Source organism: Aotus nancymaae, unplaced genomic scaffold (genome assembly GCF_030222135.1).
Source record: "Aotus nancymaae isolate 86718 unplaced genomic scaffold, 86718_ANA_hifiasm-v0.15.2.pri h1tg000029l, whole genome shotgun sequence".
Classification (NCBI taxonomy): Eukaryota; Metazoa; Chordata; class Mammalia; order Primates; family Aotidae; genus Aotus; species Aotus nancymaae.
Genome location: NW_026988442.1, coordinates 5,236,402 through 5,262,473, shown reverse-complemented (window position 1 = coordinate 5,262,473; position 26,072 = coordinate 5,236,402). Strand labels below are relative to the sequence as shown.

The 26,072-nt window shown below is 42.2% G+C and overlaps 1 protein-coding gene across 1 annotated transcript; it reads left to right on the top strand.

Annotated features, from left to right (window-relative positions):
• Window positions 1-10,808: 10,808 nt before the first annotated feature.
• BMP2 (bone morphogenetic protein 2) lies at window positions 10,809-23,250 on the top strand. The gene is made up of 3 exons (XM_012455419.2): window positions 10,809-12,000; window positions 13,193-13,545; window positions 21,262-23,250. The coding sequence occupies exons 2-3, from the start codon at window positions 13,200-13,202 to the stop codon at window positions 22,104-22,106; spliced, it is 1,191 nt and encodes a 396-aa protein (XP_012310842.1). The 5' UTR covers window positions 10,809-12,000; window positions 13,193-13,199; the 3' UTR covers window positions 22,107-23,250.
• The last annotated feature ends 2,822 nt before the right edge of the window (window positions 23,251-26,072 follow it).

The window sequence follows — 26,072 nt, the reverse complement described above, 5'->3', positions numbered from 1 at the left end:
TATGATCCAACTCAAGTGCTATGTCCTCCCAGGAAACCTTTTCTGAACTTCAGCTATAGGTGGTAACTCTATTCTTGGTTCAGTTTCTGTACCTTGTATAAACTTCTGTTTGGTTAATTTGTATAAATCACCATATTCATCTTTGTAGCTCCGGCAACTTAGCAGTGCTTGAAAAAGTAAAAGTCATTGAATGAATAAATGAAGCAAGTGCAGGAGGAAATAGGTCTCCAAAGCCAACAGGTTTATTTCATTCATGGCAAAGTACCATCCAATTTAAATTCAAAACCATTTTGTGAGGCACTATCTCAGGTCAACAGAAACTCCAGTGTTCATTTTGGGTTCCTCCAGAAGCTCACTGGATGACAAAAGTTCAAGTACAAGTAAGTTAGAGGGAGGTGAAGAAAACACAATTAGGGAAATGGGAAGGTGAGGTAGGGAAGTCAGCCTATGACGGATGCGTTCTTAAACCAGTTATGACTGTGGCTGACTGGAACAGAGTCAGTTTGGATTATGCACCTCGGAATTACCCCTCTTAGAGGCAGATGAGGTATTCAGATGCTAACTTCCATTGGTCATTGATTGAGGGTTGCTCCTGGGAGGTATTAATTCCCTAGGGCATCTGGCCAGCAGCACATGTGGGCAGAATAAACTGCATTAAGTGGGAAAAGCCCTTAGTTGGCAGTCAGGTGTGCACTGGGGTGTCAGGTCTGAGGGGGCTGTGGTAGACCTTGATGTGACAGCTACATCTGGTCTTCGGTGTCATTGGGTGGTCACTGTAGAGTAAACATAAGAGGATGAAATATGATATTTCTCAAAATCTCTCAGCTCACATATACCTCAGACTATTTGCTCGATTCAATATTAATTAGGGCAAGGAGCGGAATCTTTTGTTTCCCATTAAGACAATTTGTGAAATATGTCCAGGGTGAGAATATCCACTAAAAATCACCATGAAAGGGATTCTTTTGGGTTTCTATTGTTCAATCTGAGTACGTTGTAATCACAATTCTAAAGTCATTACCCTCAAGCCCTTTATGCCTTTGCAAAGTTATCTCACCTGAATTAACAGGTTACCAAGATGAAAATAATTTACAAGTTACAATTGATCCCATTAAGGCCCTATGGGGAGACGTACATGACTGACAGTTCAGAGATAACTATGCCATGCTGCTAGGCTTTGTGTGGCCCAAAAAGCTGTGAAAGGCACAGAAATATGCAAATAAGTAGATGACAAATCCATAGGTATTAATTAAAACTTACAAATATACTATTCTCCTGGAAGATTTTGTCTTGTAAAGAATCAATGACCACACAGAAATTCTGCAGCAAAGCTAACATATGAACTCTTTGTTAATTTTGTTAAAATTTTCAAGATTACTTCAACTATTTAATCAACTATTTGGAGACACTTTTCACCTACTGATAATGCCTTCTTTTTACTTTCTTTTATAACTTAGATCACATTCTCTGTTCTTGAATTTATTGTTTATTTATTGGAGAGAAATATAAACCTGGGGAAATCACTCATAAAGAAGAAGTAACTCCAACAGTTGTGTCAATAATCAAAGTTTCATTTGTCAACTGGTTATTTTTCTGTGATACAATCGATCTTTTCCGAATCCTGCATTTAAAATCTTTTAAAAACTTGAGGGCATTTTGAAATAACCAACAATTATTTTTACTTTCTTAATAAACATTTCTGACCTCAAGCAGCTTACAATCAAAGAGAAGACCTATTTTATTTGTACTTAGCCCCCTAGCAACCCTTAATTATTCAAATAAATATTTTGGAAATAAAAAAGATAAAATATTTAAATGTACCCAGTAAGTTAAATCAAACTTAAAAGCATTTATAAGAATTTACTGAGATTTATCACTCTTAATAGGTACTACCGATTCATACAAAGAAAATTTAAGAAATTAAGACAATTACAGATAAATGTGGCAGGGGAAAGGATAGGTGAGAACACTCTAAGATAGACAAGAAATAGTGTTAAAAGTTGCATAGACAAGAAATAGTGTTAAAAGTTGCATAGACAAAAAAAAATGGAGCGGGATTTCAGAGAAGGCAAAGAGCTGAGATCTGGAAACCTTAGGGAAGGCTTTCTAGAGTGACCACAGGTCTTGTGGGCCTGGGACAGTTCTTGTTTACCCCTATTATTCCAGCATATTCATATCTTCACATTTCACTCTCAAAAAAACCTATCTGTGTAATCCCAGCACTTTGGGAGGCCGAGGCGGGTGGATCACGAGGTCAAGAGATCGAGACCATCCTGGTCAACATGGTGAAACCCCGTCTCTACTAATACAAAAAATTAGCTGGGCATGGTGGTGCGTGCCTGTAATCCCAGCTACTCAGGAGGCTGAGGCAGGAGAATTGCCTGAACCCAGGAGGCGGAGGTTGCGGTGAGCCGAGATCGCGCCATTGCACTCCAGCCCGGGTAACAAGAGCGAAACTCCATCTCAAAAAAAAAAAAAAAAAACCTATCTGTTTGTATGACAGATTATTGGGTCTTCCTATTCACAAAGCAAAATTGAAAGGAACAATAGCATTGAGACTGTTGTAGAAAATGGCAGTGGCTCAAAGGGCAATAAAGGACATGAGTAGAAGTCACCAGGGTGAATGTGAATGTCATGTGCAGGAGATAGTAAGAGCCTGTTCTTGCTGTATTAGAAGTTCCCCTTGGGAGATAAATGAGGTGACGATAGCTGGGCGTGGAGGAGCAACATTGGGGGTTTCCTGAAGATCAGCTCAGACAGAAACAAGATCTTATTTTCCTACTTTCATCTCACTAGAAATGCACCTGCCCATTCATGTTATTTTCTATTAGCTTTCCATTCAAAGTCCTGCACACATACAATAACTGGTGTCCTGGATTGGAAGAGAAAATAGTTTTCCAGGTATCTGTCATCTCCACAGAAATTCTTTGTCTTTGCAGTGCTTAGGTTTCCACTCCCATCCTCTTTCAGAGTGAACTCTGAAGAAGCTATGTTCTGGGATGGAAGTGACAAGTTTCCAACAGATCACCGTTAAGTTCAAATGAAGAGGAACCCCCCAGCAAGCGGTTATGGGTAAAACCTTAGGTCCGCCTCATTTGCGAAAAATCACCTCTGCATAGCTAGCTCTGTCCCAGGATGGTGGGAAAGTGACCAGGAAACAGAAAGGCTGGGAGTTTCAGGTGATATGCTGGGAAGCAAGTTATCTTGAGAATGAGTTACTAAAGAGGAAAAGTCTCAGGGGTTTCCACATTTGAGCAAACATCTTCTAGGCAATACCTCAAGGGGCTTGTGGGCTTCTAACACAAGGGCTGATTTCAAAGATCCATTTGAGGATGAAGACTCCTGGATATCATATTGAAGAAATTGAGAACATTTGCCAGATGAGCCCAAAGGGCCATATAGCGAGGGATTGATCAGATTTATTGTTCAGGTGAAAACTTGAGTTCTTCTAAGTCAACTTGTTCCTACAAGTATCAGTCACGTTCACATTCAATTTTTTAAAGTCTCTCTTTTGATCCTAGCTTCTGTCATCATCTGAATTACTTTTTAAACAGCCAAATTATCCCCCAAAGTTACTTCCCACTCTGACTCAGCTTCCTTTCCTTCCACTCCCACATCAACCCCACTAGCTTCCCTTCACTTCATTCTTCTAGATCTGCAATCTAGAAACCTCACCAAGGAGCTGTGAACTCTTCATCTATTTGTTCCACACTCCTCACCATCATTTGAGACTGCAGATCAGCTTCTTCTTTTGAAAACTCCTCTCTTATTAATTCTAGAACAAATCACCATTATCTGTTTTTTATTTTTCTGAACACTTTTTCTGTGACATCTTCTATGCACTTCCTTGGCAATTTTTTTCCTTCTCAAATGGTTAAGCCTTAGCTCAGAAATCTGTAACTCAATTCCCTAATCCTTCTCCTGAACCCCAGGCCAGTGCATAATTATCACTCCAGAAGAACTTCATGAGGATATTTAACCAGAACTTTCTAGGTACTTCCAGAAAGAACCATCCCTGAGTCTCTCATCAGGCTCATGCTCATACTTCTCTCTGTTAAGGGCCCCACTAGTTTTCTTGTTTTTTTCACCTGGGCTCCAAACTCTACAGATATTGTTGATTCCTTCCCCCTGCAAAACTCTCCTACCCATCCACAAGCCACACCTTGCTTGTCCCACCTCCATTATAGCTTTCACACTGACTTATTTTTCATGTGGATATTAGACCCCGTTACCACTTCTGAGCAGCATTACAAAAGCTAGGGACTGGTTCCATTATCTACAGTCTCTCTCTATGCTTCCTACACTGCCACTGCACTATTACACTCTACCAAATATGAGATTTGTTTTGTAACTTGCATCTCTAACATGTCATTCCTCTAGTAAAAACATTTCACAGTGATGCGTTTATATAGAATAGAATACAAACTCTTTGGAGTAGGAGGCAAGAGTTAAGATCCTGTAGTCTGCCACTTTTCAAATCTTACTAGGTTGGATATTCTCTTTTTGTACCTGGAGATCCACAACATAAGGAGACCTCTTTTTCTTCCTCTGTGCCTGAGAGGCTAACGTCTATAGGCTGCATAGACAGAGAGTCTGAGCATTTGGTGTAAAAGCTCTGAATACTTCCCTCCTCTTGAGTATGAGAAGGATCTATGAATATCATGAGATATTACCCCTCTTATTGGGATATGTTATAACATGACAGTGAAGCGACTTTTGCAGATGTAATTAAGATTTCTAATCAGTTGACTTCGAGTTAATCAAAAGACAAATTATCCTGGGGAGGCTTAATATAATTATGTGAGTCTTTTAAAACAGGGTATAATAGTCAGAAAGACAGTCTCCTGCTGGCCTTGATGAAAAAAGCAACCAAGAATGAGTTCTACAGCTGTAAGGAAGTGAATTCTGCCAACAACCACCAGAGCATGGAAGAGAACCCTGAGGCTTGTACGAAACTGCAGCCTCTGTCAAAACTGATTACAGCCTTACAAGACCCTGAGAAGAGAACTAAGTTCTTTCTGCATTCCTGGCCCACAAAAACTCCAAGATAATAAAATGGGCATCAAGCCACAAAGTTTATGGTCATTTATTACACAGTAATAGGTAACTAATACACTTGCTCTTCTGGTTCAGTTAGGCCAATGGGAGATGTCCACAGATGTTCAGAGAGTCAGAGAAAAGAAAGGTGGAGACATTTGTTTGCCCTTCCAGCTCCCCGGCTTCTGCCAGTGGTTTGCCTTCAGCTGCGGCTTTCTCGGGGCTCTCGCAACTGCCCCTCTGTGTTCCTGGTTTGGCTACCCAATGTAGGGCCATGATACTTCATGATCTCTAGCCACTTCCTCTCAATTCTGCCCACACTTTTGTATAATGTTTCTTTGTTCAACCGCCTTCAACTGGCCCTTTAGAATATCCCATCATTTTCCTCCTGGGGCTCCGTCTAAGGAATAGACTTAATTTCTAGTATAGTCTTAACCCTATCCAACCCCACCTCCAAATTTGAACTACCTCTTTGTACTCCTCAAAACAACATCCTAAATTTTTTTCACATGATATCTTGGCTTTGAATTGAGAAACCATAGCATAGTGGGTGGGGTGGGGTGGGGGGAATGAATTGAGGACCATGGCATAGTGGCGGAGGGGAAGTCCAAAGCTCCCAAAATATGAGTCTAGTGTAAGCTTTGCCACTTGCTAGCCATGTGGCTTTGAGAAAATGACTTAACCTTTCTAAGCACAGTTTCTTCACCTGTAAAATAAGGGTAGTGACACTCACTGAGCAAGGTTTTTTTGTTCCACATTTCAGAAATGAGTTGCTCTTTGTTAAACCTGAAGCAATTGTTTCCAGCTCTCTTAAAGTTCTTATCTCATATACCATATATTTTATATTTATTTACCTGTAAACATGTTGCATTTCTTCCATTGAATTCTAAATAAATTATGTACAGACATTATGTAGCTTTGTATTAACAAGAACCTAGTGACATAGTGCCATGGGCTTCGTAGCTGCTCCATAAATATTTGTAGACTGGGTATATAAAAGGAAATACTGTGGTTGACTCTTCACAGTCTAATTAACAGAAAGTCAAAACATTTTAATATCATTGACAAGGTATGCAAATGTATTGGTATATGATAATTAAATAATATGTATGGAGGTTTAAAATGATCATACTTGGCCAATTGGCCTGGCTTTGCATATAAATTACCCCACTCCACTCATCGTTCCTATTATATCTAATCAAATGCAAACTAGGTAAATGTTTGAATGACTAAATGCTGCTCTTTTGCTGTGGCTTCCGGTTCCCATGAAACAACTTCATGGAGGTGAAGTAATCGGAACTGGTGTTGGGTGTTGCACTAGTAACAAAGTGGTACTCATGCTAAAAAGCCAACAGGATTCTCAGGAGAGTCTTATTTTGAAGACTATAATTATTTTCCAGAAGCATGTGTTCATTCAACCCATTATTTTGAAATCTACCAAGTGCAAAAGAAAATAACATAAAACAAAATCACATCTTTCAAGAACCAGAGCCGATGGCCTTAATTTGCATGTATATAGTGATACAAATTTGCAACCTTTTGTTGTCTTCACACATACTTTCTCATTTATTCTTCACAACCTCCATGAGAGGAGGTCAACTGTTAGTCTCTACACAGTATTCATGCGGGAGCTGAGGCTATGAGAATTTGTTATTTCCTTAGATCGGGGTCCCCAACCCCCAGGGCCACGAACGGTACCGGTCCATGGCCTGTTAGGAACCCCCAGGGGCAGGTGAAGAAGCATGACTGCCTGAGCCCTGCCTCCTGTCAGATCAGCAGCGGCATTAGATTCTCGAAGGAGCTAAAACCCTATTGTGAACTGTGCATATGAGGGATCTAGGCTGTATGTTCCTTATGAGAATGTAATGCCTGATGATCTGACGTGGAACAGCTTCATCCTGAAACCGTCTCCCTGAACCCAATCTGTAGAAAAATTTTCTTACACAAAACTGGTCCCTGGTGCCAAAATTGTTGGTGACTGCTGCTTTAGATTGACTGACCCAAGTGGTGACTTTTCTGATGAAATACCCACTGTTTGGCAATATAATAAAAGCTGGGAGAAGAGGAGAAGGAGGAGAGGAGAAGAAGGGAAGGAGAAGAAAGGCACCCAAAGTCCTCTCTTAAAACCAGGCCCTATTGCAAGCAGAAGGCCAAATAATATGTTTGAAGATACACAGAGTGAGTAGCAATCAGAAACTCTCTAAGTTCACACATGTTGTCCATTTGATCTTCATCATGTCAGTCTGAAGCAGCAAATATATATTTATTTACCCCGAATAACAGACGAGATGACGGTTTTAAAGTCAGTCATCCATGGCAGAAACAGGAATTAGAACCAAGGTCACCCAACTCCGAAGTCTTGAACTATGAGCAATTACAGACATAAGTTAATGTGTACATCTTAAACTGTGTGACAGTCTAATCAATTCACAAAATTCGTTCTTCTTAATCTTCAAGAAGATGTAATTGGTACTTGCTGAAAGCAGTTATCCTGACTTGGCCAACTTGGTCTAATTTTCTATATAAATCACTCCACTTCTCCCACCCTCTCTACTATGTCTAATCAAACACCCAAAAGGAAAACATTTGATTGACTAAATGCTTCTCTTTTGCCTTGGCTCCAAGTTCCTGTGATAAAAACTTCATTCGCCAGCACGGTGGTTCACGCCTGTAATTCCAGCACTTTGGGAGGCCAAGGCAGGCAGATTACAAGGTCAGTAGTTCAAGGCCAGCCTGGCCAATATGGCGAAACACCTTCTCTACTAAAAATGCAAAAATTAGTCAGGTGTGGTGGTGCGCGCCTGTAATCCCAGCTACTCAGGAGACGGAGACAGGAGAATCACTTGAACCTGGGAGGTGGAGGTTGCAGTGAGCTGAGATTGTGCCACTGCACTCCAGCCTGGGCAAAAGAGTGAGACTCAGTCTCAAAACAAACAAACAAAACAAAACAACAACAACAAAAACTTCATCCAGGTAAAGTAAGTATGGCTGGTTTTGGGTGTCAAACTTGTAACAAAGCAATATGTATGCTAAAAAGCAAACAGTATTCCTCAGGGCAGTTTTCACATGTTTCCATGGAATGACAATTACAGGGTAGATGGATCATGTAATGCCTGCTGTGAACTTTAGAAGACATGAGGATCACTATTTTAATATTAATTTGCATAATGGTTGGCCTAGCAAGAACAATGCTGAATGCTAATAGCTACAGAATGCAATCAAATGGAATATCATGTGAGCTGAAGTGCTAAAGTAAAAGTTGCCAAAGTATGACTGTAAGCACTTAATTTCATCCTGAGTTCTGTCCACACGCAATCAAATGCAAATTCCCACCATCTCTTGAGAAACTGGCAAGAAATGAATGAAATGAAATAGCAACGACCTCCTTAGTGTGGAATCATTATCTGGTCATCTTTGCTTTTATACATAACTTGTCTGTACCCTCTGAGGCATTTGAATTTGCAACTTCTACTATCCCTTTCTTAAACAACTCCCCACTCCCACCTCTGCCCCCTCCACATTTGCTGGCAGATACACCAAATCTGATAACTCAGGAAGAATGACTCTCACCCTCTCAACTGAAAAACTTTGAATAAACCTTTGAAAAAGATAGAATCAACAACGGTTAGCAGCAAGTGATATTTTCAAGGCAAACAGACACTCTCCCAACGTATTAAATAACCCAGCAATCTAAATTGCAGGTGGAAGGTAGCCATTAGTGAAGAGAAAAAAAAAAAAAGAAATAGTTTGTCTCTATTTAGATTTATCATTTCTGCCTATTGCTCTTCCCTGGAAAATGGGTAGATACAGTCAGCCTGTACTTCGCATCCCAAATACAGTCTTTGGAGACTATTTATTTATTTATTATTTATTTATGAACTTCTTTCTTTCAAGCGTTCCAACTCATTTCCACCACAAGAGGGCAGCCATCTCTTAAAAAAAAAAAAAAAACAGCCTTGCTTTTTGAGAGAAATAGGGCCAAAATTTAGGTAAGTTGTGCTTGGGACAGGCATTCAGTAGTTCCTCAGAAGTCGCACACCCTACATAAAAGAGATTCTGCAATGGGCGACACTAACATGAAACTGTTCAGAATTACCCATTTTCCCTCAGATTCTAAACTGACAAGGTTTCCACTTACCAAGTTATGAAGTTCTGAAGCTGCAAGACATCCTTGATGTCATCACAGGACATTTATTTTTTACTTTTTCTTCGGGGACATTCAATAATTATCAACTTTTCCTCCTCTTTAAAAGCGACCTATTGACTGAAGTCTCATAGAAGTTTGGTTTTGTTTTTGAAATCTAAGTAATGACAGAAACAATAGTTAACTTCAAAATTAAACTTGATAGGAAAGGAAGTAGTTTCAGAAACCCAATAAATACTTTTTAAACTGTGTCTATATGTAGAATATGTCTTATTGGCTACTTGTTTGCTGTCCAATGACTTAGAGTGACAATTTCTATAACACCTTCCCCCTCCCCCCGCCCCCCGCAAGAAATAAAGTAGCATGTTCCTGAATAACTCCCCCCACCTCTCTTTTATTTTCCTGGTAGGCAGGCTTCCTCCAAAATACCTTATTTGACCTTTATACCTTTAGAAACAGCAAGTGCCTAATTCGCCTCTGTGGGTTGCTAATCCGATTTACGTGAGCGGAACCTAGAATTATTTTAGTTCCCCCACCGAAAAAATAATACACATGGATAATAGTTTTATTACCAGCTCCCGCTTCTGACTTTTTTCTCTGTGTTTTGCAAGCCCGATAGCTCTGGGAAAGCAGAACCTGACCTTTACCAAAAATTTCTGCCCTTGGTTTTGGGGATCATTTGGGCAACCCCGAGGTGCTGTGCAGCGGGGCTCCTGGAATCCTGGGAAGGGTAGAAACCCTTGGCCCCAGACTCACGGTGCAGCAGCTCTGAGAATATTTCAGCTGAGGAGTGACTTAAGTGAATATTCAGCTAAGGAGTGATTTGGCCACGTGTCACAGCCCTACTTCTTGGGGGCTTGGTGGAAGAGGGTGGAGTAGAAGGTTCTAAGGTCCCAAACTGGGATTGTCCTGTATGCTTGGTTCGCGCTACGCATTGTTTTACCTTCCTCTGAGCTGCTAATCGCTTGGCTCTGAGACACAAAGATACAAGGATATATTTATATAAATACACATTTACATGCACATGGATATGAATATAAATGCATACACATATTTATGTAAATGGAAATTTGTACACATGCATTTACATATGTAAATACATACATCTCTATGTATTAATGTTTAAAAGTACTCAATTTCCAGCCTCCTGTTTCTTTTAATTTTCCTCCTGTTCCAGGGAAACAGAAGTGTCGATCCCACGTCTATGCTATGCCAAAATGCGCTGCAATTGAGGTGTCTTGTTTTACTTTTTGAAATCGTGTATTACCGAAAAACTTCAAACTGAAAGTTGAATAACGGGCCCAGAAGGGAAATAGAGGCCAGACCCTGACCCTGCATTTGTCCTGGATTTCGCCTTCAGAGTCCCCCGAGGGTCCGGCGCGCCAGCTGATTTCTCCTTTGAGGGCAGGGGGTGGAGGCGCGAGCGCCCGCCTAGGCGGCCGCACGCCCCCGCCCTCGGCCCCACCCCGCCGCGGCTGCCCGGGCGCGCCGTCCACACCCCTGCGCGCAGCTCCCGCCCGCTCGGGGATCCCCGGCCCGCGCCGCCGAGGGGGAGGTGTTCGGCGGAGGCCGGGAGGGAGCCTGCTGGCGGCGTCCCCTTTAAAAGCCGCGAGCGCCGCGCCACAGCGCCGCCGCCGCCGCCGTCGCCGCCGGAGTCCTCGCCCCGCCGCGCTGCGCCCGGCTTGCGCTGCGCTAGTCGCTCCGCTTCCCACACCCCGCCGGGGACTGGCAGCCGCCGCCGCACGTCGACCGCCACAGCCTCCGCCAGCGACCCTAACGCTCTCGGGGCCAGCGCCGCGCAGATCACCCGGGGGGCGCGAGGCACCCGCGCGCCGCAGACCCCGCGCGGGCTGGAGCACCCGGCCGAGCGCGCCACAGCGTCGTGGCCTCGGCTGCCCGGGCTGCGCCAGAGCCGCGGACGGGCGCGCAGGGCGCCGGGGACTCTGGAGCAGAACCAGAGCGCCGCGATGCGGAGCACCTCCTGCCGGAGTTCGGGGGCCTGGGACGCGCCGGCCGAGGTGTGATCGGACCCCAGGCTAGCCACAAAGGGCACTTGGCCCCCAGGGCTGGGAGAGCGAGGGGAGAGCACAGCCACCCGCCTCGGCGGCCCGGGACTCGGCTCGACTCGCCGGAGAATGCGCCCGAGGACGACGGGGCGCCTAAGCCTCGGTGCTTTCGACTGGCGAGCGCGAATGGGGGTGCACTGGAGTAAGGCAGAGTGATGCGGGGGGGCAACTCGCCTGGCACCGAGATCGCCGCCGTGCCCTTCCCCGGACCCGGCGTCGCCCAGGATGGCTGCCCCGAGCCATGGGCCGCGGCGGAGCTAGCGCGGAGCGCCCGACCCTCGCCCCCCGAGTCCCGGAGCCGGCCCCGCGCGGGGCCACGCGTCCCACGGGCGCTGGTTCCTAAGGAGGACGACTGCACCAGCTTCTTTCTCGCTTCCCTTCCCTTCCCTGCCCCGCACTCCTCCCCCTGCTCGCTGTTGTTGTGTGTCAGCACTTGGCTGGGGAGTTCTTGAACTTGCAGGGAGAATAATTTGCGCTCCCCACTTTGCGCCGGTGCCTTTGCCCCAGCGGATCCTGCCTCGCCACCTCCGAGCCCCACCGCCCCTCCACTCCTCGGCCTTGCCGGACCCTGAGACGCTGTTCCCAGCGTGAAAAGAGACTGCGCGGCCGGCACCCGGGAGAAGGAGGAGGCAAAGAAAAGGAACGGACATTCGGTCCTTGCGCCAGGTCCTTAGACCAGAGTTTTTCCATGTGGACGCTCTTTCAATGGACGTGTCCCCGCGTGCTTCTTAGACGGACTGCGGTCTCCTAAAGGTAGAGGACGTGGGCCAGAGGCCGGGGTGGGGGTGGGTGGGAGGGGATTTGGGCAGCCACTGCGGCAGAGCCCTTCCTTATGTCCAGGCCAGAAGTAAACAGACCCCTCTCCAGGTCCACGTGCAACGGAGCCCTGTGGGGGTGCCCCCTTCCAGCTGCCCCGGGAGACCATCAGCCTCACCCTCCCAGCCCGCACTCTTCCACCCCTCTTCTTTCCCCTCTCCCCCGAATACTTGTGGAGCTGTTAACACTTCGATGAATTTTTTTTTTAAGAGTCAAGGGTCAAGGAAATCCCTTTGAGAGGGTAGCCCCTGGCTTTCACCCGTTAGCTGAGAACCTGTCCGCCCTGCCGTGGTGATCTCCCTTCTTCAAGTGTGGCCCGAGAGACTTGGTTTCTTTACACAGAGCCATTTCCCTTTTAGGAAAGTACTAGGAGTTGGGATTCTCCCTACTTGTTTCCAGAAATGCGAGCGGTCAGTACTGAAGGATCACTTGGTACTGTGTTTTTAACAGCTGACACGTGCATTAATAGATATTCGCCATTTACGTAATCCCAGGAAGATACATGTGTGTCTTGACTGTACTATGGGGATGCGGGATTGAGTGGCCTCTCCAGACACCCCTGAGGGTAGGGGCCTGGGCCATAAGTTGTAAGTGGCTTTGGAGTTGTGGCCTTGAGCTTACGGGGTCTGGAAGTTACAGGCTCTGTGTGTGTGTGTATGAGGAAGTTCTATACAGCGCCTCTAAGGAAATCACATGCACCATTTGCGTGTGTTTATATGCCAGAGAGCGCTGAGCACTATGCATTTGGGTTTGTATAGGGGACGCAGGGTGTCAGACCAAGCGGTGGTTCTCCCAGGTTCCCTGCATTGACTGTCAGCGCTGTGTCAAAACAAAAAGGTGACCATCATTGCAGCTGGTTTGGTTGGGAGGGGAGGGCAAACCCCAGATCTGCTGTCAGACGAGTTAAGAGTTGGATGGGAGCGAGAACTCATCTGCTCCTGGAACTTGGGACCTTTCATTATCCCAAACATTTGAGCCTTGGTCTGTCTTACGTAGACTCGCGAGTGTGCCAAGCCAGGAGGGCACCCTGGAGGAGGCAAGCTTGCCAAACGGGAGCCGGGGCCGCGGGGGCGCGAGGGGGGAGGACTGGGCGGGGAACTCGGGTGACTCACGTCGGTCCTGTCCGCAGGTCGACCATGGTGGCCGGGACCCGCTGTCTTCTAGCGTTGCTGCTTCCCCAGGTCCTCCTGGGCGGCGCGGCCGGCCTCGTTCCGGAGCTGGGCCGCAGGAAGTTCGCGGCGTCGTCGTCGGGCCGCCCCTCATCCCAGCCCTCCGACGAGGTCCTGAGCGAGTTCGAGTTGCGGCTGCTCAGCATGTTCGGCCTGAAGCAGAGACCCACCCCCAGCAGGGACGCCGTGGTGCCCCCCTACATGCTAGAGCTGTATCTCAGGCACTCGGGTCAGCCGGGCGCACCCGCCCCAGACCACCGGCTGGAGAGGGCAGCCAGCCGAGCCAACACTGTGCGAAGCTTCCACCATGAAGGTGAGGCGTGGAGCAGGGCGTGGGGGCGGGGAGTCACCCTGCAAAGCCCTCCACCGGGGGCAGACTGCAGCCGTCCCTGTAGAGGCAGCTTGGCCAGGGCACCCGGGGACGTTTCCATTCTTGCTTCTGTAGCATCGTTTCTGAACCTGATTTTAACTCACCGCTTGTGTGGTGGGGGAGCCAGGGATTCCCCTTTAGTAACTCCGCCACCCTCTTCCTGGCTTGCAGCCAGAAGAGCTACTCCTCCCCAGGAACTGGAGAGAAATCAAGTGATGGGGAAGATGAGGGCAAAAGGCATGCCCCTAGTCAGCTAAACGTGCCAGAATTCCACAGAGAGAAAAGGAGAAAAAGGGAGGCAGATTGAGATTTCTTTAAGTCTGTTTGGAAGCTTTCGCTCTATAAATCTGCTGCTTAAGCCAGGGTTTCAGGCTAGACAGAGCCAAGGGCAGAGTTTGCAGAGATAGTATTGAAAAATCAAAGCCCAAAGTCTTTCTAATTTATAGTTGATCTGGGCCTGGTTTGGAAGATTTTGAATCCCGATCTAATCCCCGTGGGAGATCAATTCTACAATCAATCTTATTGTTTCCACAATGGCTTTCTTGTCCTGTGCTTAAATCTGAGATAGGCTCTGAGTAGAGACAAGGCAAGCCTTCAGATAAAAGCATTTGTAGCAGCTGCCTGTTTTTTTTTTTTTTTTTAATGTGCACTGAAATGTGGATTTTTTTTCTTTTATGATACTACATGTGGTTTTTCTAAGGTGGGATATGTCTGCTTGTTTCATCAGAAGGGCATTTAGTGGAGTGGAAATGTCTTACAGCAGCTATTGAGAGCCTCTGTACCTAAGTTCTTAAAGCAATTAGTCAAAAATATGTTCCACACCAATTCTTTTTCTACACTTTTAGATGCTTCTTTGGCTTAATACATTTAAAATAGAGCATGGGTTTCTTCAAATCCTAGAAAAGAGTACAAAGTTGTAAATCACAGAGCAATGAAGGATATTTGGGGAGTTGGGAGTGAAGTTCTCTTTCTTGCCTTTCCCTGCTTAGGTGGTAAGTTTCAAGTGGGAAATCTACACTGATAATAGACTAATCAGAAATGACACAGCCAGATGTTTTCTCCCAGTGTGGCTTATGCTTGTGAGAACATTTGTTGGTAGTGGAAATAAGTCCCAAAGGCAGGCCACATAGCAGAAGATACAGTATCATCGAGGCAGCTATACATCATGGCGGGGTTACTGAATTGATCGTCAGTTCATTTTCAAGCACATTTCTGCTCCGCTCTTTCAGAATTCATTCAGTGAAAGCAGAAGTCATCTGTTGTCATATGTAAAATTTATGTGTGTGTGTGTGTGTGTGTGTGTGTGTGTTTGTATTCTGCCCTCTTAACCCTGAAATTATTATAGATCCAGCTAATCATTCCCAGTAAATGCTGATTAGAATAGGTTTTTTTGTTTGTTTGTTGTTTGGGTATAGAAATGTAATAAGAACAGCTGTTTTAGACACCTCTTCTGGAAATTTATCATGGAAGCTCTTTATTTTTAAGGCCAGGGAGATGCTGTGTCTCTGTTATAACTTAAAAGGAAGATCATCGTTTAAGTTAGTTAACAAGTAAAACATTTGATTGAGGATTTTTATCAGTGATGTCTGCATAGTCTCATCATTCCTCTAGAAGTGGCTTGATCAAAACTAAACAGGCTACACATTATTCAACTGTGTTACCTTAACTTAAAAAGCATGTTTGAGTTTATAAAATCAGAATTTATATCTTTGTGAGTGTAAATGTTATCTGCAAAACAGTACAGAAGTTACCAACTTGATTAAAATCAACTTGTAATAACTTCAGGTCTTAATGCAGTTAGATAATGGAGAAAAGCTATGTAATTTTGCCCCAAGTTTCAACTAACCCATTTCTTGTCTAGTTATGACTAATATATCATCATTAGGCTGGATGGAGATAGCACTTTTTTCAAGACTAATCATTGTTGTATAAACCCAGGATTTGCTTTTTATAAACATCCTTGTGCCATGCATGCCACTAAAACATTTTTTAATAAACCATGTGATTAAGGTTGCTGGCTCAAGAACCGAATTTAGTTTCTACAGCATTACTGAGCGTGTATTTGATAAAAGACCATAAAGACCCAATCATAAGAATTACCTGTTGCATTTTCTTTGAGGGTGTGATCGGATGGTTTGGTGGAATTACTAGACAAGAGACATCATGATGGAGTTCTTTGAACCAATATGAGTATAATGGGACCATATCATAGAGGATCTGAGTCTGAATTATCAGTTGTGTTTTTCCTATTGAACTTTGTCTAGTCCTTTCTCCAATGACTTTTATTTGGGAGAATATAAGCTTTGCTAAAATGTTACTGTTTTCAAGGTCATTAAAAAGTGCTTCAGCTAATGGGCCTTTCAAAACTGCCACCAAACATAGAAAAGTCACTTCTCCCAGTGGAAAGAGTGTTTTATGCATTGCTGTAGTTGGAAACACATTGAAACTGGTTGACTTCACTGCCCCTCCAAAAAGCCTTATGCTTTTTGTCAGATGGGAATATAGAAAGACCAGGTGCTTGTTCTCCTCACTCTGAAGGACGCAGTCTTCTTTTTACATGAAAAACTGAATTATTTGCCTCTACGACTGAAGCTTTCAAATAGAGATTAACCTTCTTTCTACAAATATAATTATTATGAAAATATCCATATAATAGAAAAGTTCAAGAAATAACTATTGCCCCACGATAAAGACTTTGTGGCACAAATTCCCGGTACAAACGACGAATTTGGACACATAGATCCACCAAAACCAGTACTTATGTGGTATGGTCCCCTAGTGGCCCCAGGTATTTCATTGTCATTACAGAGGCTGCTTTAAGTAGGAAAGTTACTCTATTTGAAAATAGTTGTTGAGATTGAGGCTTTGGTGTCCCATGATACTTCCTAGGCACTGACATTTTCTGTTCCACCTCTTTTTTAGTGGTTCCCCTAAACCTCTGTTCATCCCTTTGCAGTGACTCTTCTGTCTTCTTAGACTTGTTCTGTCTGTATTTTCACTGAGACAATAAGAGAATACCTGATCATTCCAAAGGTGTTGGTGCTCAGGGTGGGCAAAAGCCACATCAGGGTTGTCGATGACAACTGTGCTCTCCGTTCCTTTCAATTGCCATTTCCTTTGTTGTCTTTTTTAAAAAACGGATTATTTTTAACCTTTTGTATTTGATATATTTTTCCTCTTTGATCAGTTCTCTGTTATTTCATTTCTGGGAAATCTTGTCTGTTTCACTCAGCCTCTTTCATTTTGTGTTAGGGCAGTGACTTCTAGTCTTACTGATTTGCCAGCACGTCCCCAGGTTTTGCTGTTGTTGTCATTGTTTTAATGGAGATGCTTTTAGTCCAAAGTGTGTTTTAAAATTCTCAAAGCAAAATAGGAACTTAACTTTTTTGATAACACTTACCATACTTCATTTAGAACAAAAGGGCAGCCACAAAATAGCAGTGGCTCCATGTAAAATCTGCATCTTCCAGTGGGCCCCATCACTTTTCTGCTCATTTCTATTTTCTCCATCATACCTAAGTCGTATGTTTCTGCTTCTTTAGTTGGGACAGAACTCACCCAATGTTATCATTGTACTAAATATAAATATTCCCCTAATGATTTTGACTTTTAAGTTTTTGAGTCCTCATGTATGTTAGGTAGACAGAAATTTGGGAACTGGCCGGGCATGGTGGCTTTTCCCTGTAATCCCAGCACTTTAGGAGGCCTAGGTAGGCAAATCACTTGAGGTCAGGAGTTCCAGACCAGCCTGGCCAACATGGTGAAACACAGTCTCGACTAAAATACAAAAAAATAGCCAGGCATGATGGCACATGCCTTTACTTCGAGCTACTTGGGAGGCTGAGGTGGGAGGATTGCTTGAACCTGGGAAGTGGAGGTTGCAGTGAGCTGAGATTGTGCCACTGCACTCCAGCCTTTGTGCCACTGTACTCCAGCCTGGGCAACAGAGTGAGACTGTCTCAAAAAAAAAGAAAAAAAGAAACTTGGGAACTGCAGTAGATTCAATTACATATATCTGCTCTTAGTTTGCTAGCTCTGTGACCTTGGGAAAGTTACATAACATCTCTGAACTCCAACTGTTTCATTTACAAAATGGAGATAATGATAGTTTTTCTCTAATTGGTTTGTTGTGAGGTAATTCATATAAAGCTAATAGTACCAGATTGCATTCAAAAAAGCATTCAGGTATCATTATCATTATGACTTATTTTGTTACGGTTATAGTCTTCTCTTCTCTAGGGAAAAGGAGGCTAGAGTGGACCTAGGCTGGCTGGGAGAATTCAGCTCAGTCTTTTGAATTATTTTAAGGTAGATGAATGATTGACATAGTATAGATGACTAAATTAGGACTTCACTTTTGTAGGAGAGGGCAAATGTTACTGTTGTCTTATTTTTCTTCACTTTCCCACATTTTTGCAGCCATAGCTCCATCCATTTGGTTAAGAACTTAGGAGCTCACAAACTCGGATCAAAGATAGGTCGTAATCCTCAAATCCCTTAAGAACTTCAGCTTATTCAGGAAGGGATATTTACAGAAAACTAGCAATTGTATAAGTCTCCAATAAAGCATACATTACTTGAGAATCTATATATTTTTGGCATCTTCAGGGTTGCCATGATAATTTATAGAAGGTTTGTTTATTTATTTACTTTATTTCAAATAGGTTTTAATTTTCCTACCCTTAAGAAAAGATTCATACTCTTCCCTGGCAGATTAAAGAAAATGATGGTATAGTCCCTAACCTTGGGCAATGATTTTCCTGGGTGTGAGGGTTTCTGTGAACTTCTGACTTACCTCTGTGACCTGAGTCTGCAATCAGGTGTGTTGCAATGGATGCCTTTGTATTGAGGATGGGATCTTTCAAGGAATAGATTCACTGAGGTGCAGTTGGAAGGTCAGAGAAAGATCTTCATATCACCTCTCACTATTTAATAGTGTATTTTTCTCCTTTCGGGCCACTGAGTGATTCTCTTTTGCTAAGGCTACATACTTCCACTGAGACTTGGAACCATATGAAATTGCTGCTGTCTGTGTTTCTGGTCAAATAGTGGCAATTTTATATGATTCATTCTTGTCTTTTAATATTTTTGAAGGCTATTGTTTTACTTTATACCTTTTGTATACCCATCTTCTTTCCTTCATTTACCTGTCCCTCGTGCTTGCCTTGGAGATTGTTCCTTCATTGTCATTGTCTGGCCCGTGTGGGTGTGTACGTGAGAGAGAGAGTGTGTGAAAGTATGTTTATTTATGGATTGGAATTTAGGGTTTTCTTGCAGTTGTGGTTTCTCTAGGCACTTTTGTTAATACAGCTAGTCAGTGAATGCTCTAGATGATTTTCCTTGCCTTCCCTCTCTGAAAGAAAAGAGGGTGTTCTTAAGTGTATTCGTACCAGGTAAGTAAGTAGCTCAGGTGCTGGTTTGGCTTTGGTGTCCTGGGGGTCTGAGGTTACTGACTTTTACCTTCTCTGCTGAAAAATTACCTTCATCAGAAACATCTGAATTGCAAGGAGAAGGAGGGGAAAAAGAGGCTAAGCACAATTCTTGGTACTCGTTGGGAGCCACTGAGAAGAGCCCAGGTTCGAATGTTAGAAGGTTATTTTAATGATTGTGCCTGGCCTTGAGGCACATTAGCTTCCATTAGCTACCATTAGCTTCTGGTGGAGTTTAGAATGTGGATGGCTTCTGAAAGGTATTCCCTATAGGTTTGGATTCAGAGGCGCAAGGGAACCCTAAAGGACTCTATTGGCCTGATAGTCTCCGTATCCATATAGAAGAGCTTTAGAAGAACCTTCTGTTCTGAGACCCTGGCTGGGCCCACCCAGGCCCACTTTTACTCCTTTGCCACCACTAATGGTTCTTCTACTAATTTTTATATTATTTAACAAAAAGGCACTCCTTTAAAAATGCACTCCTCTGACAATCTACACTTGTATATGAAAAACATCCTGCAAAATCTTGACACTCCAAGTGTGGTCTACCAGTTCACTGAATCCCCTCCTCGAGGAGCTGCTAGAAATGCTGAATCTCGGGCGTCACCCCAGACCTATTGAATCAGAGCCTGCATCTGAAGCTTTATGGTGTACAAGTTGTTTCATGTGAAGGTTGAAGTTTGAAAAGCACTGCATTGAAGTGTTACTCCATAGTTTGGTATAAACTGCCCCACTGAACTTGGTATGTCCACTTAGCTTGCATAATGACTGTTGCTTTGATGATGAAAGGTTATACAGGTTGATCCTTTGAGTGACTGAGCTGACATGATTCTCCTTTGCTAAGGCATCTAGATTCAGTGCACAACTTAGAGCTGTTTGTCTTTAGGGGAAATACAACCATAAAATTAATAAAAACGTAGTCTCTTCTTACAATAACATGGGACTATGGCAAAATAGATTTTGTTAGCACTTGTGTAGGAATTCTGAATGAAGCAGGCAAATTCTTTTGGCAGTGAAATGATAGGATGTGGTAAAGTTAGAATAAAATAAACCCAAATATCTCAAACTTTCATGGTATATACTATCAATTTAATAACAATGTCATAGCTTTGATGATTTGCAGACTACAAGCATTCAAGGGACTGTGTTGTATATTATTTGCTTGGAGAACAATACTTCCTAAAAATTGAAATTCAGAAATTTAAAATCAGACAAAACTTTTATGCATAGCCCATTTAAATGGCTATTTTGAAATACTGATAGTCGGTATAGAAGGATTATTCTGTAATAGGATGAGATTGTTCCTTTTGTCATATAGATCATAATAGTATTTTTGTAAATTTTTGTAATTTTTATTTTGGTTTTCTGTCCATCCTGCAGCCTATTACCAGGTAGTTATAATGTTTTTAATACAGTTTATCTTTTAAAACTCTAAAGGCATTACAAAGAGAACACAGGTCATTTATTTTTCTTCCAAAAGCACCTAAAATGAGATTTTGATTTTTGAGGTCATAAAGAGGTGAGAGAACAGACAACAGTTGGAAAGCTATTTCTCTTGAAATTGTTTGGCCTTAATTACTACAGTGTCCTAGTACCACCCATACGTTTCCAAAGAAGTGGATCCCTGTAAATGCCTTTGTCTCTGGACTTTTGAGTAAAATAGTAGGGTGTGCTTTGTAAAATGTCATCGTTGATGTTGAGTTTCAGAGTCTTTAATTAGGAAGCTGAAATCTGTATATCGAGATTTGTAAATCATCTAAATTGCAGAGTAATGTTTTAGAATACTGCTTAAGGGATTGACATTAAAGCCTTTTTTAAAAAAGAAATGCAATAATTTCCTCAAATCCTTACTCATTAGACCTCTACTAACTATAGTGCTGACTTTTTTTTTTTCTCTAAAGTCTGGAATTCCAAAGAAATGCTTCACCATTTCCCCCATTATTATAGCCACCTGGAAGCAGTATTCATGTATTAGATGAAAATTACAACAAAGAATTATGAAACGTTGTTTCATGGTATGCATTGCATGATGACACGAACTTATAGAACAGAGAGAAGGGAGGCTCCATTTTTATTTAAAGAGGAAATTTTTATTTTCTGGTTACCTACTTTTACATGGGCTAAATCAAATCCCACAATGAGGTTTAAAAATTCTCATAATCAAATGTCATTACTTGGCTTACTGAAAGACTTTTTCTTCTTTCTTCCCTGCTTTCCTTTATCAAATTAGAATCTTTGGAAGAACTACCAGAAACCAGTGGGAAAACAACCCGGCGATTCTTCTTTAATTTGAGTTCTATCCCCACGGAGGAGTTTATCACCTCAGCAGAGCTTCAGGTTTTTCGAGAACAGATGCAAGAAGCTTTAGGAAACCATAGCAGTTTCCATCACCGAATTAATATTTATGAAATCATAAAACCTGCAACAGCCAACTCAAAATTCCCCGTGACCAGACTTTTGGACACCAGGTTGGTGAATGAGAATGCAAGCAGGTGGGAAAGTTTCGACGTCACCCCCGCTGTGATGCGGTGGACTGCACAGGGACACGCCAACCATGGATTCGTGGTGGAGGTGACCCACTTGGAGGAGAAACAAGGTGTCTCCAAGAGACATGTTAGGATAAGCAGGTCTTTGCACCAAGATGAACACAGCTGGTCACAGATAAGGCCATTGCTAGTAACTTTTGGCCATGATGGGAAAGGGCATCCTCTCCACAAAAGAGAGAAACGTCAAGCAAAGCACAAACAGCGGAAACGCCTTAAGTCCAGCTGTAAGAGACACCCTTTGTACGTGGACTTCAGTGACGTGGGGTGGAATGACTGGATTGTGGCTCCCCCGGGGTATCACGCCTTTTACTGCCACGGAGAATGCCCTTTTCCTCTGGCTGATCATCTGAACTCCACTAATCACGCCATTGTTCAGACGTTGGTCAACTCTGTGAACTCTAAGATTCCTAAGGCGTGCTGTGTCCCAACAGAACTCAGTGCTATCTCGATGCTGTACCTTGACGAAAATGAAAAGGTTGTATTAAAGAACTATCAGGACATGGTTGTGGAGGGTTGTGGGTGTCGCTAGTACAGCAAAATTAATTAATTAAATAAATATATATATATTTTAGAAAAAAGAAAAAAACAAACAAACAAAAACCCACCCCAGTTGACACTTTAATATTTCCCAATGAAGACTTTATTTATGGAATGGAAAAAAAAAAACAACTATTTTGAAAATATATTTATATCTACGAAAAGAAGTTGGGAAAACAAATATTTTAATCAGAGAATTATTCCTTAAAGATTTAAAATGTATTTAGTTGTACATTTTATATGGGTTCAACCCCAGCACATGAAGTATAATGGTCAGATTTATTTTGTATTTATTTACTATTATAACCACTTTTTAGGAAAAAAATAGCTAATTTGTATTTATATGTAATCAAAAGAAGTATCGGGTTTGTACATAATTTTCCAAAAATTGTAGTTGTTTTCAGTTGTGTGTATTTAAGATGAAAAGTCTACATGGAAGGTTACTCTGGCAAAGTGCTTAGCACATTTGCTTTTTTGCAGCGCTACTGTTAAGTTCACAAGTTCAAGTCCAGAAAAAAAAAAAGTGGATAATCCACTCTGCTGACTTTCAAGATTATTATATTGTTCAATTCTCAGGAATGTTGCAGAGTGGTTGTCCAATCCATGAGAATTTACATCCTTATTAGGTTGAATATTTGGATAAGAACCAGACATTGCTGATCTATTATAGAAACTCTCTTCCTGCCCCTTAATTTGCAGAAAGAATAAAGCAGAATCAATAGAAATAATTAGGAAAATGATGAACCTGCAGGGAAGTGAATGATGGTTTATTGTTCTTCTTTCCTAGTGATCCCTTCAAAGGGGCTGATCTGGCCAAAGTATTCAATAAAACATAAGATTTCTTCATTATTGATATTGTAGTCATGTATATTTAAAATTGATATCTCGTGGCCCTCATCAAGAGTTGGAAATTTATTTGTATGTTACCTTTACCTCATCTGAGAGCTCTCTATTCTCCAAAGAACCCAATTTTCCAACTTTTTGCCCAACATGCAGCAAAATTATGCACATCGTGTTTTCTGCCCAACCTCTGTTCTCTGAACTCTCAGCTTGCTTTTCTTTCCAAGGTTGTGTGTTTGAACACATTTCTCCAAATGTTAAACCTATTTCAGATAATAAATATCAAAGCTCTGGCATTTCTTTCTATAAAGTCCAACCTGTAAAAGAAAATGGTGCATTTGTATAGCACCCACAATGATGACCTTGTGTTTGCATTTTTGTTTCTGAAGTTATATATTTTAGAGGAGGTGGGGAAAGGTAAAGAATGGCTGGAAAATTGCAGGCAAGTTATTTGACAAGTCATATTTGCACCAAAGGTGCTACCAGTGATTTAGTATCTTTCAAATGAACTTCTTTGGGGCAGAAAGATTTAAGGGAAAACTGAAGCCTACAAAACAAGCAAAACCTGGATAACCCGAGATAAAGTTTCAGAGATAATATCCCATGCAACAGACGCAAGGGTGCCAAAAAATTAGAAAGGGAAAGTGTCTGAGATCAGCTTCTATAAGAACATTTGCCAATTGGACTGACGCCCAAACAGAATGAAGTCAAATTAGGCTGCTCAGAAGGAACACTTACCAATGTGTCAGGGCTTCTGTACTCTGGGTTAGAATCAGACCCAGTGAAGGGTTCAGCAGATGTTTGCAAGAGCAGGGCACCCACAACTACTTTTACTGGCGGTATTTTAGGTCAGTTTCTAAGACTTTGCATCCCCTCTGATCCTGCCATGCATGATTGGTGAAACCTACTTCTAATCTCCTTGGAACTGGCTAAAAAACAGTGTGTTTATAATGGAACAGATTGTTATAATCAAATTCTTCCTAGGAATTAACTTTTGATGACCATGAGCTTAGTTGCATTTTGGAGGTTATGAGGTTATATAAACCCTATCTTTAAATGTGCACGATAGTTATCTTTTACTAATACTGGTTAACTTTTACAATCTTTTGGCTTCTTTTTATCTCTAGTTCTGTTGTTCTTGATTAGGTAAGAACCATTAGATTAGAACCAACTAAGGAGAGTGGGGTCTTCTTTGTTCTCCAGCTGTTCTTCACCCTGTCTTGCCATGGACATGAAGGACAGACTGCACAGTCTTAACACGTTAAAACTAATAACCCATGTTTTCTCATCTTCACATTCTCTAGATGAGAGCATGAGAATATAGCACAAGAATTTCATCCTTCAGCAGTTCCATCCACCTTTCTGATTTCTCTGCTTCATTGGTTCTAATTTTCTTAGTTAAAACTGTTTTCAGTGATATCAACTAAAGTGTGTTATCTTGCATATATGTACTTAATATATAAAACATAAAATACATAAATATACATATAAAGATGTATGTAATATATATTACATATGTATAGATGCTGGCGTTTTCAGTTTAGTTTCAGAGATTTTATAATCAGACTGACCCTCTTGGCAGCTCACGTGAGAAACAATATTTTTACAAACATTCTATGTTGTTACAGACATTTTAGCTCACATTCTTCATTCTGAGGAATAAAGAGTCATAATGAACATAACACTGAATGTCTTTAATTTCAGTCACTATTCTCTAGGATCCTTTAAATCATTTCAGAGTTGGCTTTGAAAAGTCAACACATAGTCATTTCTGAATTTTAAGGGCCTACCTTTCAAAATCGATTCAATTGACCATCTGTTTTTGTGCTTGTCTCGACTGTGTGTGCCTCTCTGGCGTGGCTTTAACCTGTATGGCACGTCCAGGTTACCATGTTCATTATTTACCTTCAAAAATTGGGAAGAGGGAGGGTGGGCAGCTTACAGATCTATCTGTGCTTCCATCTTTTCATAATTCCTACTCCAGCTGCTGCTTTAAATTGTACCTTAAGAGGCCAAGAATGGAGAGACGACCTGTAAACCTGGTCTACATGACAAGTTATAGAATCACTAGATTACTAAGCAATCCACATTTTTTCTCTCAGTTTTTTACTGGAGAGGGAAAATGATGTGCACAATTCAAAGGGCTTTTAAAAATAGCATATTTCTATTCTACTGTCATAATAATGTTAAGATAGTGATTCACTGAATGTTTACATGCCACAGGCTCCTGATCTGCTCTAAGGCAAAAGGAACATAGCCATGCAATCAAGAACAATTAACACCTATAGTAACTGTGGCATAGATTCACAATCCAAAGAAAGTAAGAATCTCCTGGTGCCATTTCTTTTCTGTTTGATTTTTTTTTTTTTGCAGGGGACGAGTAGGGTGAAATGGGGGATAAGATGTGAGTCTTCTCTGCTTAGGTAAATTGCTTTTCCTCTTTCCTCCACCCTGCTGACATAAATTACAGCCTTTTGGTATTCTCCAGGGCAGAATTTTCTGACCATTTCCCTGCCCTGCAAACTTCAAAGTAAACGTCAACCTAACTTAGGGGACCAATGCTCTAAATAAAACTTTTGATTTTAATGTGCATCCGAATCACCAGGAATTCTGTAAGGAGAATAAAACTTTAATGTGTGTACAGACCCCCTGGAATCATGTTCTATTACAGATTCTGTTTCAGTGAGTCTGGGGTGGGGCCTGAGATCCTGCATTTCTAACAAGCTCCCAGGTGAAGCCCTTATAGGTCAAAGGACCACAGTTTGAGTGCCAAGGCGCTAATGAATAGCTTCGTCGTCACTGCAGAAGTTGGACCAAGTTTAGGCTCCTCTCTAAGAAGCAGTACTTAAAGGAAAAACAAAAACAAAAACCAAACCTGTATACAGGATGGCATCTTAATACTTTTCACCATATCTGAAATGATGCCCTACATATTTTTTTTCAAAGGCATTCTTTCCCCCCACAAGATGACTGGCAATTTTGTGTTCTAGCCACCCTCAGACATGAAAACACTTGGTTGCTTATCTTGTAAAATCTGCTCTGCTTGCTTGCTTGGGCATGTATATAGTCAGTTTAGTCAAATACGTGTCAGTACATCTATGTGGATGGGGGAGCAGGT